At 40.3% G+C, this 15,487-nt stretch overlaps 1 protein-coding gene and 1 long non-coding RNA gene across 7 annotated transcripts in view; one reads left to right on the plus strand and one right to left on the minus strand.

Moving 5' to 3' along the window:
• Positions 1 to 1,645: 1,645 nt before the first annotated feature.
• Positions 1,646 to 14,445, minus strand: pmm2 (phosphomannomutase 2). 6 transcript variants are annotated; one of them, XM_079668356.1, is made up of 9 exons: positions 13,370 to 14,445; positions 10,525 to 10,636; positions 10,307 to 10,383; positions 10,046 to 10,137; positions 9,672 to 9,771; positions 9,105 to 9,180; positions 8,863 to 8,975; positions 8,472 to 8,491; positions 1,646 to 2,654 (listed from the first exon to the last, which is right to left on the minus strand). In XM_079668356.1, the coding sequence occupies exons 1-9, from the start codon at positions 13,442 to 13,444 to the stop codon at positions 2,468 to 2,470; spliced, it is 852 nt and encodes a 283-aa protein (XP_079524482.1). In that variant the 5' UTR covers positions 13,445 to 14,445; the 3' UTR covers positions 1,646 to 2,467. The 6 variants fall into 6 exon arrangements, with proteins under 6 accessions (XP_079524482.1, XP_079524483.1, XP_079524485.1 ...); XM_079668357.1 differs by lacking the exon at positions 13,370 to 14,445 and adding an exon at positions 12,928 to 13,304; XM_079668359.1 differs by lacking the exon at positions 13,370 to 14,445 and adding an exon at positions 13,014 to 13,294.
• Positions 11,103 to 15,487, plus strand: part of LOC307031365 — a 12,824-nt gene continuing 8,439 nt past the window's right edge. Inside the window, exon 1 of the long non-coding RNA XR_013805933.1 lies at positions 11,103 to 12,529. This is a non-coding gene — a long non-coding RNA (uncharacterized lncRNA). The remainder of the gene's footprint in view (positions 12,530 to 15,487) is intronic.

Below are 15,487 nucleotides of genomic sequence, written 5' to 3' on the forward strand. Positions count from 1 at the left end.
ACATGTGGATATTATCCGGCTGAACAAAACGTGATCCATCTCTTAAATATGTGTCAACCACAGACCTTATTTCGAGCTATTTTCCAAAATCCTATGGAGAAATTGCATTGCGTTTTAGACGAAGGAACCGGAAGAAGTTTACTTCCGGGTTTAAGGACGCGTCACTGCGGCTCTCTATTAGCAGATAAAAGGTACGGAGCCCCCTAGGGGACATGGAGAAGAAAAAAAAAGTGTGAACAAAAAATAAATAAAAAAGTGTTATATCTCGCAAAGGTTTTGCGAGATCTCCCAAAAAAAAAAAAAATCCCCTTTGCGAGATCTCGCAATACTTCTGCGATATCTCGCAAAACCCCGTTGCAGTTTGTAGACGGTCCCTAAGCACTCCTCTCCCTACTCCAGCTGCAGATTGTGACCAAATCTTGATGTGTAGCTCGGACGACGGCGCGTATCGAACTGTTCTGATAAATACGACTCTGTAGCTCGTTGTCTACCTTGCTATGATTGTAAAGTCATGTTGTTTGTATTTTTACAACGTTATGTTCATGAGTTATTGAACCGCGAAATTCAAATCTGTCAATAACTCAGCTCAGAGGGACGTGCATGTCCCGTTGCTCTGAGTGTTCTCTTGAGGTGTCTTCACTTATGTGAAACCCTTTATATATACACTCTATGTGTGAAACCCGTGCCTATGGCCAAGCACTAATTATATCTTTATATTTAAGGCCAAACTCAAAGTAAAATCGATGAACCACTCCATTGTTGTGGTTTCTGTGTTGCCGTAGCAGCCGAACTGACCAGGAAGTACAGTGAGCTAAATGAAAAGTTTTGCGAGATCTCGCAAAAGTATTGCGCAAAACATTATTTTTATTTTTTTGTTTCAAATAAAAAACATTTTCTTTCTCTGTGTCCCCTACGGGGCTCCGTAAAAAGGCATAACATACTTGAATGAATGGTAAATAAAGAATGCTGGAAAGAGACTGCCTTCTTCATGTCGTGAATTGCAGCTGATGTTTTAATATGGCAATTGGCAAAAGTTTGATTTATACAACATTCACAAATTCTACATTTGACTCATACAATAACCCACCTTCGAATGATGCTCTAGTTTCTTAGTGTTTTTGTTTTCTTTCCCTACCGGACTGAAACTGTCTTTTCGCCGACATCTCTTCACCTGCACTAGTGGCCGTATCAAAGCCGTGATTGGTCAGATGTCGATTCACTGCAACAGTCTCGGTTTACAGCGGTGCTCCCCTTGTCACCTGTGTAGCCCTGTGTAGCTGTATTAAAGTCCGAGTGGCAACCGTCCTGACTAACTGATTTGACTGACTGATTTTGTCAGAAATCGGGAGAAATATGACCCCGGGAGGAAACCGGGAGAGGGCAATGAAATTGGGAGTCTCCCGCGAAAATCGGGAGGTTGGCAAGTATGGGGGGGGGGGGTTGTTGTCAGGGCTCCATCAGCAGGGGGAGGGACTGAAAACAGCTCACAACTGATCATATGAATATTTCATAAAGACATTTCTCATGGTTTCAAATCCCTGTACATTTCATCAACAAAGAAACAATCATTGTCTATTTTGAGCATTTTGCAGATATATATCAGTATCAGTGAGGACACAGGAACACAGTCACACACATTTGTGAGTACCTTTCCTGCTCATCTCTTTATTTCAGGTATTCTGTGCAAACCTTTTATGCTTCATTTGAAAATGATTTACACAATTATTAATATCCCGTTACTGCGGGGCTCCCCACACATTGTACTTTTCAGAATAGCTCGATTATTTTATTTCCCACAGTTCACATCTTTTACAGTAGGATCTTCTTCAGTTTAAACTTAATTTAAGTGCTGTGTCATGACAGATATATTCTCATACCTACCTGCAGGGGCCATGACATCAATTCATTGTCTGGTGATATTTCCTACAAAATGTGATGCCTTCTACTGACAACCATATGCATCAAAGTATTAGTATGTGCTGTTTGCTAACATACAGGAGGACTTCTGGATACTGTGGTGACTGTATGTGAATACACTGGAGCAGTGATACTAAACATGGCTGACAGAAACACTACAAGAAGACATGCCAAGGGGAAGACATGAGAGCTCCAGCTCAGTGTGTTCCTTGACATGTGATAATCAGAAGGGAATCAGTCCTCTGAGAGTGTCCCAGGCCCTTCAGGTGATCTTTGATCTACTGTCAATAGCCAATTCCTCATAACGACATGCATCACATGCTTTCACAATCGAAAACACGATTGGGGAGATTGCACACATTTAGTGGGTAACTGTTTACCATGGGGTAATGATGACAAGCCAAGCCCAACTCTGGATACATTTCCTCCAACAATACATTTGAAAATATTATATCCCAATTACAACCATTACAGCTTTATTTAAAACCCAACCCGAATGTCCGTTAGTCTTTCCTCTCAACATTAATACACATGACACTGCTACATTCAATTAATTATTTCTGTGATTAAACCTTAAGATATGATGAAACAAGACCTGCAGTATCAGTGTGTGAACAACACTCTTCATAGTCTCATGAGAAGAAGAGCTGCTGGCACAGTCGCTGAGTCTCCTCTGGACTGGACACTTCATGGCCCATGGTCCGAGGGTCGCAGTAGATCTCGTAGTCGTTTCCTCCCTAACACACACACACACACACACACACACACACACACACACACACACACACACACACACACACACACACACACACACACACACACACACACACACACACACACACACACACACACACACACACACACACACACACACACACACACACACACACACACACACACACACACACACACACACACACACACACACACACACACACACACACACACACACACACACACGTATTCTGTCTGAATAGCAAACTCGTGGAGCTGTACAGAGCTTGGGGCATCTACCCACAGTTTAACACATTTCATAAATTACATGCAGGATGGAATTACTGATGGGTAGATTCCGTTTCTATCCCCGAGCCATAGTCATGTGACTATTTACTGTCTTATTCTACAAGGAGCCCACAGTGAATACATGTGTCTTTAAGAGTGAGGATGTTCCTCTTCTGGGACAGAGGAGGCTGTCTCTGCTCAGTGGAATTGTGCATGAAGTTAGTTAAATCTCTTGTCTTCAAACAGATGCTAACAGGAGTGGCAGACACACTGAAAGTCAACATGCTGCTTCTAATGCTGCGTTCACACCGGACGCGATGCGACGTTTGGGGACGGCGCGATTATATGTAAAGTCAATGCAGAGACACGATCAGACACGAATTCGCTCCGACGGCGCGCATGAAGCGGTGGACGAAGCGCGAATCACGCGATTGAGGCGATTGAAGGTGGCCGCGTCAAACGCGAGTTCAATTTTTTAAACTTGAGCGTCAAATTCACGCATTCTCGCGGAAGCAAATCAGAGGTGAGGATCTCAGCCTGCCGTCACTGACGATCAACCAGAAAACATCAGCCATTAGCTGTTAGCAGTTAGCACACAGAGATCACAGCTCCTCATATCTGTTCAGAAACTGTACAGAAGTTAAACAAATACAAACCACAGACTGTCTGTGTCATGGCGAATACAGTCACTGGTTTATTTATGTCTGTAGGCCGTTGTTGTTTACATGTCATCATTGATCAGATTACGTTCACACCGGACGCGATGCGACGTTTGGGGGCGGCGCGATTACATGTAAAGTATCCAGTGTGAACACAATCTGATCAATGATGACATGTATAGCCGCATGTCATCATTTCAGCGCTGGTTGTATTGGTGGTGCCCAGCAAACAATGTGGGCTTCGTAGATAATTGGACAGCCTTCTGGGGAAAACCTGGTCTGATTAAGAGCGATGGCATTCATCCTACTTTGGAAGGTGCAAATCTCATTTCGGCAAACATTTCAGGGCTTTGTGGACTTAATCCATGACAAACTGGAGTTGAGACCAGGAGGCAGTCGCAGTCTTACACGCTTCTCTGCGCTCTCTCCTAGGCAGTCATCCATAGGAATCCCGAACCCAAATAATAATACCCAATATTAACGCTGTGTGTGTCTGCCCAAGGACAATTTAAGGTAAAACCTAATACATAATAACCTAATAAAAGTAAATGTAACAACTACTACAGTGCAACAAAACAGGAAGATTAAATGTGGACTCTTAAACATAAGATCTCTAGCATCTAAAGCAATATTGGTAAATTATTTAATATCAGATTATAATATTGATATATGCTGTCTCACTGAAACTTGGTTGAGACATGAAGAATATGTCAGCAAAAATGAGGCCACTCCACCCAGCCATATCAATACTCACATTGCCCGAGGCACGGGCCGAGGAGGTGGAGTTGCAGCAATCTTTGACTCAAGTTTACTTATCAATACTAAACAAAAATGAAATTATACCTCCTTTGAAAGCCTCGTTTTTAGTCTTACGCATCCGACCTGGAAAACTTAGCAGCCAATCTTATTTGTTACAGTGTACCGTGCACCAGGTCCTTATTCAGAATTCTTATCAGAATTCTCTGAGTTTTTATCAGCTTTGGTACTTAAAACAGATAAAGTAATTATTGTAGGTGACTTTAATATTCATGTTGACGATGATAAAAATAGCCTTACTGTTGCATTTAACTCTATATTAGATTCTGTTGGTTTCTGTCAGAGTGTAAATAAACCAACCCACTGCTATAATCACACTCTCGACCTTGTTCTGACTTATGGTATTGAAAATGAGCAACTATTAGTCGAACCGCATAATCCTGCTTTATCCGACCATTTCTTAGTAACTTTTGAAGTACTGCTACTAGACTACAAAGCATTAGTCAAAAGCTCCTGCAGCAGAAACATATCTGTTAGTGCTATAGCCAAATTTAAGGAAGAGATTCCACCAATACTTAACTCAATAGCATGTCTGCATGTAAGGGAGGAAACTTATACAAAATGTACACCACCCCAAATTGATCATGTTGTTGATAGTGCTACAGATGCGCTGCGAATAAAATTAGACTCTGTTGCTCCTTTGAAAAAGAAGAAAATAAAACAACATAGATTAGCTCCATGGCATAATGCCGAAACCCGCAAAATAAAGCAAAAGTCGAGACAACTTGAAAGGATATGGCGTTCCACTAAACTTGAAGAATCTCGTTTAATTTGGCATATTACTCTCAATGAATATAAGAAAGCACTGCGTAAAGCGAGAGCAGCCTACTACTCTTCATTAATAGATGAGAATAAGAATAATGCAAGATTTATTTTCAGCACTGTAGCCAGGCTGACAGAGAGCCACAGCTCGATTGTTCCTTCTATTCCCATAGCACTCAGAAGTAATGATTTTATGTGCTTTTTTAACGATAAAATTGTTACTCTTAGAAAAAAAATTAATGACCTCTTGCCTTTAACCAGTATAGTATTATCAACAGTTCCCGGAAACGTAAGTTCTAATATTACACTAGATAGTAAACTAGAATGCTTTTCAGCCATAAACCTTGAACAATTAAATTCAATGATTCTCTCTTCTAAACCATCAACGTGTATCTTAGACCCGATTCCAACTAAGCTGTTAAAATAAGTTTTTCCATTAATTAGCACTTCTTTATTAAATATTATGAATATGTCTTTATTATCAGGCTATGTTCCACAATCATTCAAAGTAGCAGTGATAAAACCGCTTCTTAAAAAGCACAACCTCGATCCAAAGGTTTTAGCCAACTATAGACCTATTTCTAATCTTCCGTTCCTCTCAAAAATTATTGAGAAAGCGGTCGCAAAACAGCTGTGTGATTACTTAAAAAACTATGATTTATTTGAAGATTTTCAGTCTGGCTTTAGAACACATCATAGCACAGAGACAGCTCTGGTTAAAGTCACAAATGACATTCTAATAGCCTCTGACAAGGGACTTGTCTCTATTCTTGTTTTGATGGATCTCAGTGCTGCATTTGATACTATCGACCATGATATCCTATTGCAAAGGCTAGAACACTTACTTGGCATACAGGGAACTGCTTTAGGCTGGTTTAGGTCCTATCTATCTGAACCCTCTCAGTTTGTACGTGTCAACGATGAATCTTCCACGCAAACCAAAGTTAGCCATGGAGTGCCACAGGGCTCAGTGCTCGGACCTATTTTGTTCACATTATATATGCTTCCGTGAGGCAATATTATAAGGAATCATTCTGTAAACTTTCATTGTTATGCGGATGATACTAAACTATATTTATCAATCAAGCCTGATGAAATTAATCGTCTAAATAAAATTCAAGACTGCCTCAAGGACTTAAAAACGTTGATGACCTTAAACTTTTTGATGTTAAACACGACCAAAACTGAAGTTATTGTACTCGGCCCGAAGAATCTACGAAACAAATTATCTAAAGATATACTAACTATGGATGGCATTAATTTGGCCTCCAGTGAGACTGTAAGGAATCTTGGTGTTATATTTGATCAGGATTTATCCTTTAACACCCACATAAAATCAATTTCAAGGACCGCCTACTTCCATCTACGTAACATTGCAAAAATCAGGCATATCTTGCCTCAAAACGATGCAGAGAAACTAGTCCATGCATTTGTTACTTCAAGGCTGGATTATTGTAACTCCTTATTATCAGGGTGTACCAAGAAGTCAGTCAAGTCGCTTCAGCTGATTCAAAATGCTGCAGCTCGTGTACTAACCAGAGTTAGGAAAAGGGACCACATTACTCCTGTTCTGGCTGCCTTACACTGGCTCCCTATAGAACACAGGATAGAATTTAAAATTCTTCTTCTCGCCTACAAAGCCCTTAATGGGCAGGCGCCATCTTACCTTAAAGAACTCATTATACCCTACTGTCCTACTAGGGCTTTGCGTTCCAAGAATGCAGGGTTGCTGGTTGTTCCTAGAGTCTCTAAAAGTACAATGGGAGCCAGAGCCTTTTCTTATCAAGCTCCACATTTGTGGAATCAGCTTCCAGTTTGTGTTCGGACGGCAGACAACCTATCCGTTTTTAAGAGTGCGCTTAAGACCTTCCTTTTTGATAAAGCTTATAGTTAGGGCTGATTAGATTCAGCCCCTAGTTTAGCTGATATAGGCTTAGTTTGTCGGGGGACATCTTACTTCTTCCTTCTCTCTGTCTATACCTGTGTACTCTCATGTTCCGATTAACCCAGCTTCCCCAAATGCCTTTCTTTTTGGTGTCTATATACGCCGGGATCCGGATCAGGCTGTGGTCCTGGATGGATATCCTCGTGGATTCATCTTCCTATTATACACACATGCATTTCCAAACATTTGGTCTACCTATGTTGCAAATGTATACTCTTTTCAATTTACACACGGCATCTATTGTACGTCTGTCCGTCCTGGGAGAGGGATCTCTCCTCTGTTGCTCTCCCTGAGGTTTCTCCCATTTTTCCCTTTAAACTGTGGGTTTTCTCCGGAAGTTTTTCCTTGTACGATGTGAGGGTCTAAGGACAGAGGGTGTCGTATTGTCATACTGATATTCTGTACAAACTGTGAAGTCCACTGAGACAAATGTAACATTTGTGATATTGGGTTTTATAAATAAACATTGATTGATTGATTGATTGATTGATGTGAGTGTGGAGTGAGCATATACAACGTTAGCTTAGCCTGGTCGACCCAATCTCCATTCAGAAAACAAGAATTAAAAAAGGTTTTTCGCCCGCCGTCTTGTCTGCAGACTTGTCAAGCATTAATTCATGGTTTTTACTAACCGGTATCAGTATGTTGTTACGTCGGCATCATTTAGAAACGTGTATTACAATTTAATCACGGTAAAATATGTTCATTTTGTTGTAGTTGTAGCTCCCGAGCCAGCGCGTCTTGTTTGAATGATGCGAGTAAACACAGCTGGCAGCCGCGGTGAAACTCGAGCGACTAGAGCGATGTGATAGGAGTGTTAAGAGCAAAGCGAATATTCGCATCGCGTCCGGTGTGAACGCAGCATAAGTGGCTGATAGCATTTAAGCAGTTATCAGTAAAGCAGTGGGAATCAGATCTTTCATGAATGTGTGCAAACTGAGTAGGGGGTTCTGGATCAATGGGAGCATGTTTGTGAATGGAGATGGGTCAGCTTCCCAGAGCAGAGCATTCAGACCCTTATTCAGCAGCAGTGTCTTTATTCACAGACGTCAGACATGCATCTGGCTCACCTCAGTACCTTCACAACTGGCTGTGTGTCTCCACAGGGGTCTGCAGGGACCACTCCCAGTTCTAAATGCATTACCATGCTGCTTTGTTCCTCCCATCACAAATGGCCAGCAGAATGCAGACTGAGCCAGAGCTGTACTCAAAAAGGTTTTGAAATGTGTTTCTCAGCAATGAGCTGGGTGGAAACCTTGGAGTTTAAGAATGTTCTAGTTCATATTTGAAAGGCAGAGAGACCTGCAGCATATGCAACTGGAGATAATGACACTAAATGAGTAAACTAGAGTCAGTTTAAATGTACTAACCCACTCACGCAGCAGTCAGACTTTACAACCACCACACACATATAATAACAAAGACTATTACACTCATGAAATATTTCTTATGTGCAATATACTGTACATATACTGCAAATAAACCCTTCCACCTTCAACAATCTCACCTGGCTTCTATTTCTAAACTGTGAATGGATGTTTATTTTGCATATTGTGTAATTTGTTGTTGTATCTTCAATATGTGTATGCATGCTTCTTAATACATTTTAAGCTGTCTTTGGCTCTTTACTTGCTGTAACAAATGTCAAAACTTGTTGACAAAAAGTGTAAGTTTGTCGATTGTGTGTATGGCCTGAGCCGGCTGTCCAAGGGATATTCTCACTTTGAAAGAAGAACCATGTTGTTCTGTTAGCATACTCACAGGTTTGGTCTTGTCCCCAAAGAAGTGGATGGCTGAGAAGTCCTCCTCAACAAACCTCAAACAGAATGTCTTATCCCAGCCGTCAGGAAAAACATCAAAGCTGATCTGGCCTCCTGTACGCAGAAAAGGACGAGAGGCAGGAAGGTGGTGACATCACACTGACCACTGACCTGATGCTCTGTTCCTACAATATAATAGAGCCTTCCAAACCAAAACTGGAACTGCAATTGGACTTGACTCACCGATTGAAAATGAAAGTCCTTTTCCTTTGAATTCTTCCTTTAATATTGACACAAACTTCTCTCTGATTTTCTCTTTCTGAAAAAGAGCAGAATGTAAATATAAACACAGCACTAAATATGGAGCCATTTTCTGTCATTTAAATCTTTTTTTTCCTTTTTGAAACGAGGAGTAAAACAAACATCCTAAGATTAAAGAAGAATGCTTATTTCGCAAAGACGGCAACAAAAAAAGTCAGAAGAGACTAAGACACTAAGATAAAGGTGGCTAATGTTTGGCCTGATGCACACAGTCATGTATTCACTTGTTAGAAACCGTCTTTTTGTGACACACAAAAACATAAACCCAGCTTGTGTTAACCACAGACCTTTTTTCAGGTTTGAACAAAAAACACGTTCAAAAATGGTTGCCTTCAAGACGAGGGAACCGGAAAATATAAAATGCTGATTGCAGACTACATTCTAGATACGCAATTCTGCAAAACTACATTGTGAGTCATTCTACCTTTAATGTGAAAGATATGGATGAGTGCAGCTTTCAACGATGCATTTATGTGAATGAGTTTGTACCTTATCCAGCTCGTAGAACTCCTTCCTCTCTTCCGGGGTACAGCTGCGCCCAATAGGGGAGACGTTTAACATGCCGTTACGGAATTCAATGAATGTCCCCCTGTGAAACATGCCAAATTACAATAAATGTTTCTTCATTACTTTGAATTATTGTTAACATTGTAATGGTCTGCATGCTTACACAGAAATCGAAAAAACAAGTACATATGGCTAATGAGGTCATGACCGCTGTAGAATAGCTGCCCACTGCTCCTAGTACTAGAATGGGTTAAATGCAGAGGTCAACTTTCACTGTGTGTGCTGTGTGCATGTGTGAAATAAAGAGGGTTTCATCCAGCAATTATAATTATAATCTAAACCAGCTGTATCTGTACCTCTTCTTAGGCAGTTTGATCTTGGCCATGTAGTTGAGACAGAAGTTAATGAAATCCTGGAGCAACTCTTCTCCCATGTGGGCCTGAATAGACTGATAACAGCAAGCAGACACAGTAAACACTTTGCTTTCAGGTGATCTTTTTGTTTACAAAACAAAAGGTAAGGATGGCAAATTAACTTAATATGTCCAACAAAAAGATGACAATACAGGCTTAAAAGCTGTTAATAAAAAAGGTGTGCACACATAACGTCAATCTCACCTGGATACAGAGCAACTGTCCATCCTTATAGGCCACAAGACCATTCTCAGCAAACAAGTAGTCCACTTTCTGGATCACTGCACAATCAAACAGAGAGTCAAACTAACTATAAACTATCAATCTATCTATCTATAGACAGATAGATAGACAGATATATATATATATATATATATATATATATATATATATATATTTGGTTTACAATACGCGTGTCTCACCATCTTCTCCTAACTGCTCTTTGATCTTACAAAGGTCCGACCCTCCTACCACTCCGACTCGAACCCGAGTCTTTAGCTTCTCAAGGAAATCTGACATGTGTGGAGTGACACGCTGAAAACACACACAAACACACATTAACTGGAATATTAATGTAAAACACAGAGATTATTGCAACAATACAATAAAAAGACCTGCATACATAGGCAGATGTATCAGGGGCGTGGCCTTGTCGAATAACCAGGAAATACACATTTTGATCGCTTCTTCTGTCGTTTACATAAATCTTTTGGTATATTTGGCTCCATAGGAACACTTTGATGCACATTCAGTACCAGTGTGTGAGGTTGTGGTTGCGATGCCGATATGCGGACGCGTACAGCGAGGACTACCACAACACACATGAGGTGACTGGGGATGTGTGTTCAAAACATTGCAAGCTTAAATAAATCATTCAAACCATTTATTTTTGCCAGACTTATTACTGAATATCATTCTTAATGTGATACCAAGTCCATCTGAGACCTGTGTACCTTCAGACAGCCTACAAGTGAAGCACACGTTGTTTACTCACAGTTTGAAAGCAGTGTGGAGAAGTCTTCAGCTGTGGAGCTGTGATCCGCCCAGGATAAACTGTGATACGACTTCTGTGGCTTGTTCTTGTTGTCAGTCTTATATTTGTATCATGTATTGTTATTAATATGATGTCGAGTAGATTTGAGACCCATTTATACTTTCACACCGTCTGTTAGTGAAACATACAGTCTGTCTGAGTTGTTTACACCCATCTCCAACGCAGCGTGGAGAGCATAGGTGGAGAGCTGTGGTAAACAGTGATCCACTCAGATTAAACTGTGATACGAGTTCTGTGGTTATCAACCAGCAATCATGTTTAATATTAAAGACTACACACATGTATCCCTTATCAAAACGGTATTCTGCACTTTGCCGCACTTATCCAGATCAAATTTGACTGTTTACTCGTTTTGCAAAGATAGAAGCAGAAATCTCATTGCTACATTTGCAGGGATATTTAGAATTTAAAATGCTGCTTGATCGTTAATTTTGTTCTCGGCAAACAATATTATGAGCTCTATTCAAAAATATTATTCGGTGTCCATCGACATGAAAATAACAAAAAAATTCATGCTGGACTCAAACCCGAGTCCCAATAGCAAAAATCCCTAGTGCCATGCGCGTTAGGAGTGAAACACGGATCAATACGATGTATTTTATAATCACAGGTTATTTTCTCACATTAACATTGTTAAAAGAGTCAGAACAATTCAACCCGACCATCTTTTATAATGTGAGCGAATGTATGTACACTTTAAGCCAGATAATATCAATATTATAGTATATATATAGTAATAGTAATATTATGGCATTTGCTTTGAAATAGTATACTGACTGAGCATCATTAAGACCCACCCACCGAGATCATATCCTAGTTTATCAGCCTGCGAGCCTACATTATGTTGTGATAAGTGGTCGTTTTACGTATTATGTATTCTAGTGCACACATTAAGTTCACTTATGCAAATCAGGCCATGTGTTTTGTTATGTAGTAGCTATAATCATCACCTGTCATGGAAATACAACAATAACAAGGAATTCATATTAATATTACCAAGTTACACAGAAATAGATAAAACACATGAGAACAAAGATCACATGGATAAACGCATACACGTTAAGTTAGAAACGAAAACATATTAACAACAGTGTGAAAAAGTATGAATATATGTGTTTCTAGTTCTCAACGTAGCCTATGTGAGTACCCTCGTCATTCGGTGTCGCTGTATCGAAATTTAACCAAGTAAACAGTCACATCTTATCTGGATAAGTGTGACAAAGTGCAGAATACCGTTTTGATAAGGGATCAATGTGTGTAGTCTATAATATTAAACATGATCGCTGGTTGATAGCCACAGAAGTCGTATCACAAGTTATCCTGGGCGGATCACAGCTCCACAGCCGAAGACTACTCCACGCTGCTTTCAAACTGTGAGTAAACAACGTGTGCTTCACTTGTAGGCTTTCTGAAGGTATACACAGGTCTCAGATGGACTTGGTATCACATTAAGAATGATATTCATTAATAAGTCTGGCAAAAATAAATGGTTTAAATGATTTATTCAAGCTTGCAATGCAATGTTTTGAACACACATCCCCAGTTACCTCATGTGTGTTTTTGTAGTCCTCGCTGTACGCGTCCGCATATCAGCATCGCAACCACAACCTCACACACTGGTACTGAATGTGCATCAAAGTTTTCCTATGGAGCCAAATATACCAAAAGATTTATGTAAACGACAGAAGAAGCGATCGAAATGTGTATTTCCTGGTTATTCGACAAAGGCCACGCCCCTGATACATCTGCCTATACCGTTAAAGAATATCACCAGTTGTTCGGACCACATCTTATTCGGTAACAGTGGCGGCGACTTTATCGTCATTCTTCATACAGTGATAGTACATTGTGTGTTACCTGATTTGTCTGTTGAACAACACCTGTTGTGAAACAGTTATTCTCCCAGCACTGATAGTAATACACAATCAGTGAGTAAGCTCATACGTGAATACTGTTAATGATAACTATTAGTGAGTGCCTCATGACGCTACGGCGGAGCATCGGAGCAGCTTCACATCAGCTAATGATTCAGGGAGGAACCTTTCTCTCAGCGCGTGTTTCTGCGGAACACAATGGCTCGGAAGCGATACAAAAACACCATCGTAGAGCCGGATATATCACAAGCAAACGCGCACGCACACACAAATGCACGCGCGCGCACATACACAAACGCACGCGCACATACACAAACGCACACACACAAACACACTTACCTGTCTCGCGGCTGTGAGCGTGCCGTCAACGTCAAACAGACAGAGCGTGCTCGGGTCCTCGGCGGCTCTTCTCATCTTCCTGTCTCTCTGCCACTGCCTGTCTCACTGTCCTGAAGATGATTGTCTCCTCTGAGTGTCTCCTCTGTCCCTCAGTGTCCTCAGTCTTTGTCGCTTTGCTCCAGGCGTTTTTGTATGTCTCTCGTCCTCGCCCTTCACATCTGCAAAAGTGCAGAAATCGCAACTTCTTCTTCTTCTTCTTTTTGTTTAATGGCGGGTTTCACCTAACGTTTAAGGTGCATTACCGCCACCTACTATGCTGGAGAGTGACTGTGGACCATGGGAAAAACAGTGAGCTACAAGGAAAAAGAAAAAGGAAAACAAATTAAATATAATTAAAATAATTCTCTTCATCAACCCAGTATTTTTTAAGAACTCAAATGAAGTTATCTTTCTCGCAACTCAAGAGATTCTCAAGATTTAACAATCCTCCACATTTCTTTAACTTTCTTCTCTGTGTTTTATACATCTGGCAGTGACAGCATGCTCGACCTTTTCTTCGTCTAAGCCACATTCACATGCTCCATGATGGATGTTAACTACTTCTGCTTCCTCTTCTTCGGGTTTTACTTACTGCCACCTTTCTGTTCCAGTGTGGCGTAGACAATACCTAAAGTTCTCAATCTCCCCCATATAAAAAAACACAAAACCAACGATGATAAAACACCTCACCTCTGTGCCCCCATTACTCATGCTCAATACTCCCTTTAAAGTGACATCCTGTTCTCCTACCTCCTTTAAATGATTCATCAACATCTCTCTCTGTGCTTCATACTTTATACATCTATCGAATCCTCCTCCATGACCTTGGTTGACCTCACATATTGAGACTTCAACTGATTGTTAATTAACAAGGAAATACTCTGTTGGTGGCAACGAACGTGGAGATTTTCAAGTTGGACCTTTGACCTTTGAAGATCTTTCTTCAACGTGTTGTTTTACAGCTAGTGAAGTCTCATAAGCTGTAAAGAAAGATGTTGAAGTTTACACACACTGTACACACACACTGTACACACACACAAACACACACACACACACACACACACACAGTACACACAGACACACACACACACACACACACACACACACACACACACACACACAGGGATAGCAGAAAACGGAATGAGCTTCAAGATGAAAAGAGTGATATTAAGAGAAACGAAGCACTATGCAACCTGCCTCTTTTAAATAAAGGAAAACATTTGCTGCTTTTGATTATGTTTTTTTTTAAATTAGAGGAATCCAACTCTATGGCTTCATAATTAGGCCAAACTTTGGTGCTGCCTACCTTTATTTTGTTAGAATTGTTATATTGACTGAAAGGGCTTAACTTTGTCACGATTAAATTATCATCAAACCATTGCATCAACAAAAGGAAGAACATTTAGCTAATGTGCTAATTTGATATGCATTTGCCTGACCCAACCCCACCCCTTCCCCAAAGAAAACCCACCTAAATATATAAGTACTATATTTATTTGTTGTTCTTTTCTTTTCACTATCTCTGTAAAGCAACTTTGAGCACCCGTAAAAGCGCTTACAAAATAAATCTATTATTATTATTATTATCATTAAATGCAGAGGTGACCTTAAGACAAAGTTCTTAGCTCTGATCACCCCCCATTCACTCAAACTGGGTTTATCATTTACATCACCTGCAAAAAAAAAAAGAAAACAGAAAATGCTGCATAAAACTCTCAGTAGTTACATAAGATCATGTAATCACACGGAATGAAGCCAACATCCAGCCATGATCAAACATGCTCCAGCAGGTTGAAAAAAGTGTGATAATCTCATGCAAAGAAAGGGGAGCAGCATAAATACTGTGCCACAACGGATGGTATCAGAACACAAACACACACAAAATATAAAGCTATATTCAATCAATTCATTTTTGATTGGATTCATCTGCACCCACATGCCCAAGCTCCTTTCTAAAAGAGCATCATGTTCCTGTGACCAATCCAAACCTTTCCTCTGACACTAGTTTCTGATTTCCATTTGGACCATGTGATTGTAATTGTAATGAAAAGATGAGTAATGCAAATGTGGTTCTCTGTC

The sequence above is a fragment of the Notothenia rossii genome (assembly GCF_949606895.1).
Source record: "Notothenia rossii genome assembly, chromosome: 1".
Taxonomy (NCBI): domain Eukaryota; kingdom Metazoa; phylum Chordata; class Actinopteri; order Perciformes; family Nototheniidae; genus Notothenia; species Notothenia rossii.

Bases quoted from the DNA above. Each gene is read 5' to 3' on its own strand.
- pmm2 (XM_079668355.1), bottom strand. From the start codon at position 10,850: ATGTGCATCAAAGTGTTCCTATGGAGCCAAATATACCAAAAGATTTAT. The intron at 9,772-10,045 runs GTACAGATACAG...CATGTTTCACAG, and splicing joins ATCAAACTGCCTAAGAAGAG to GGGGACATTCATTGAATTCC. The intron at 9,181-9,671 runs GTACAAACTCAT...GCTCTTTTTCAG, and splicing joins AGTTCTACGAGCTGGATAAG to AAAGAGAAAATCAGAGAGAA.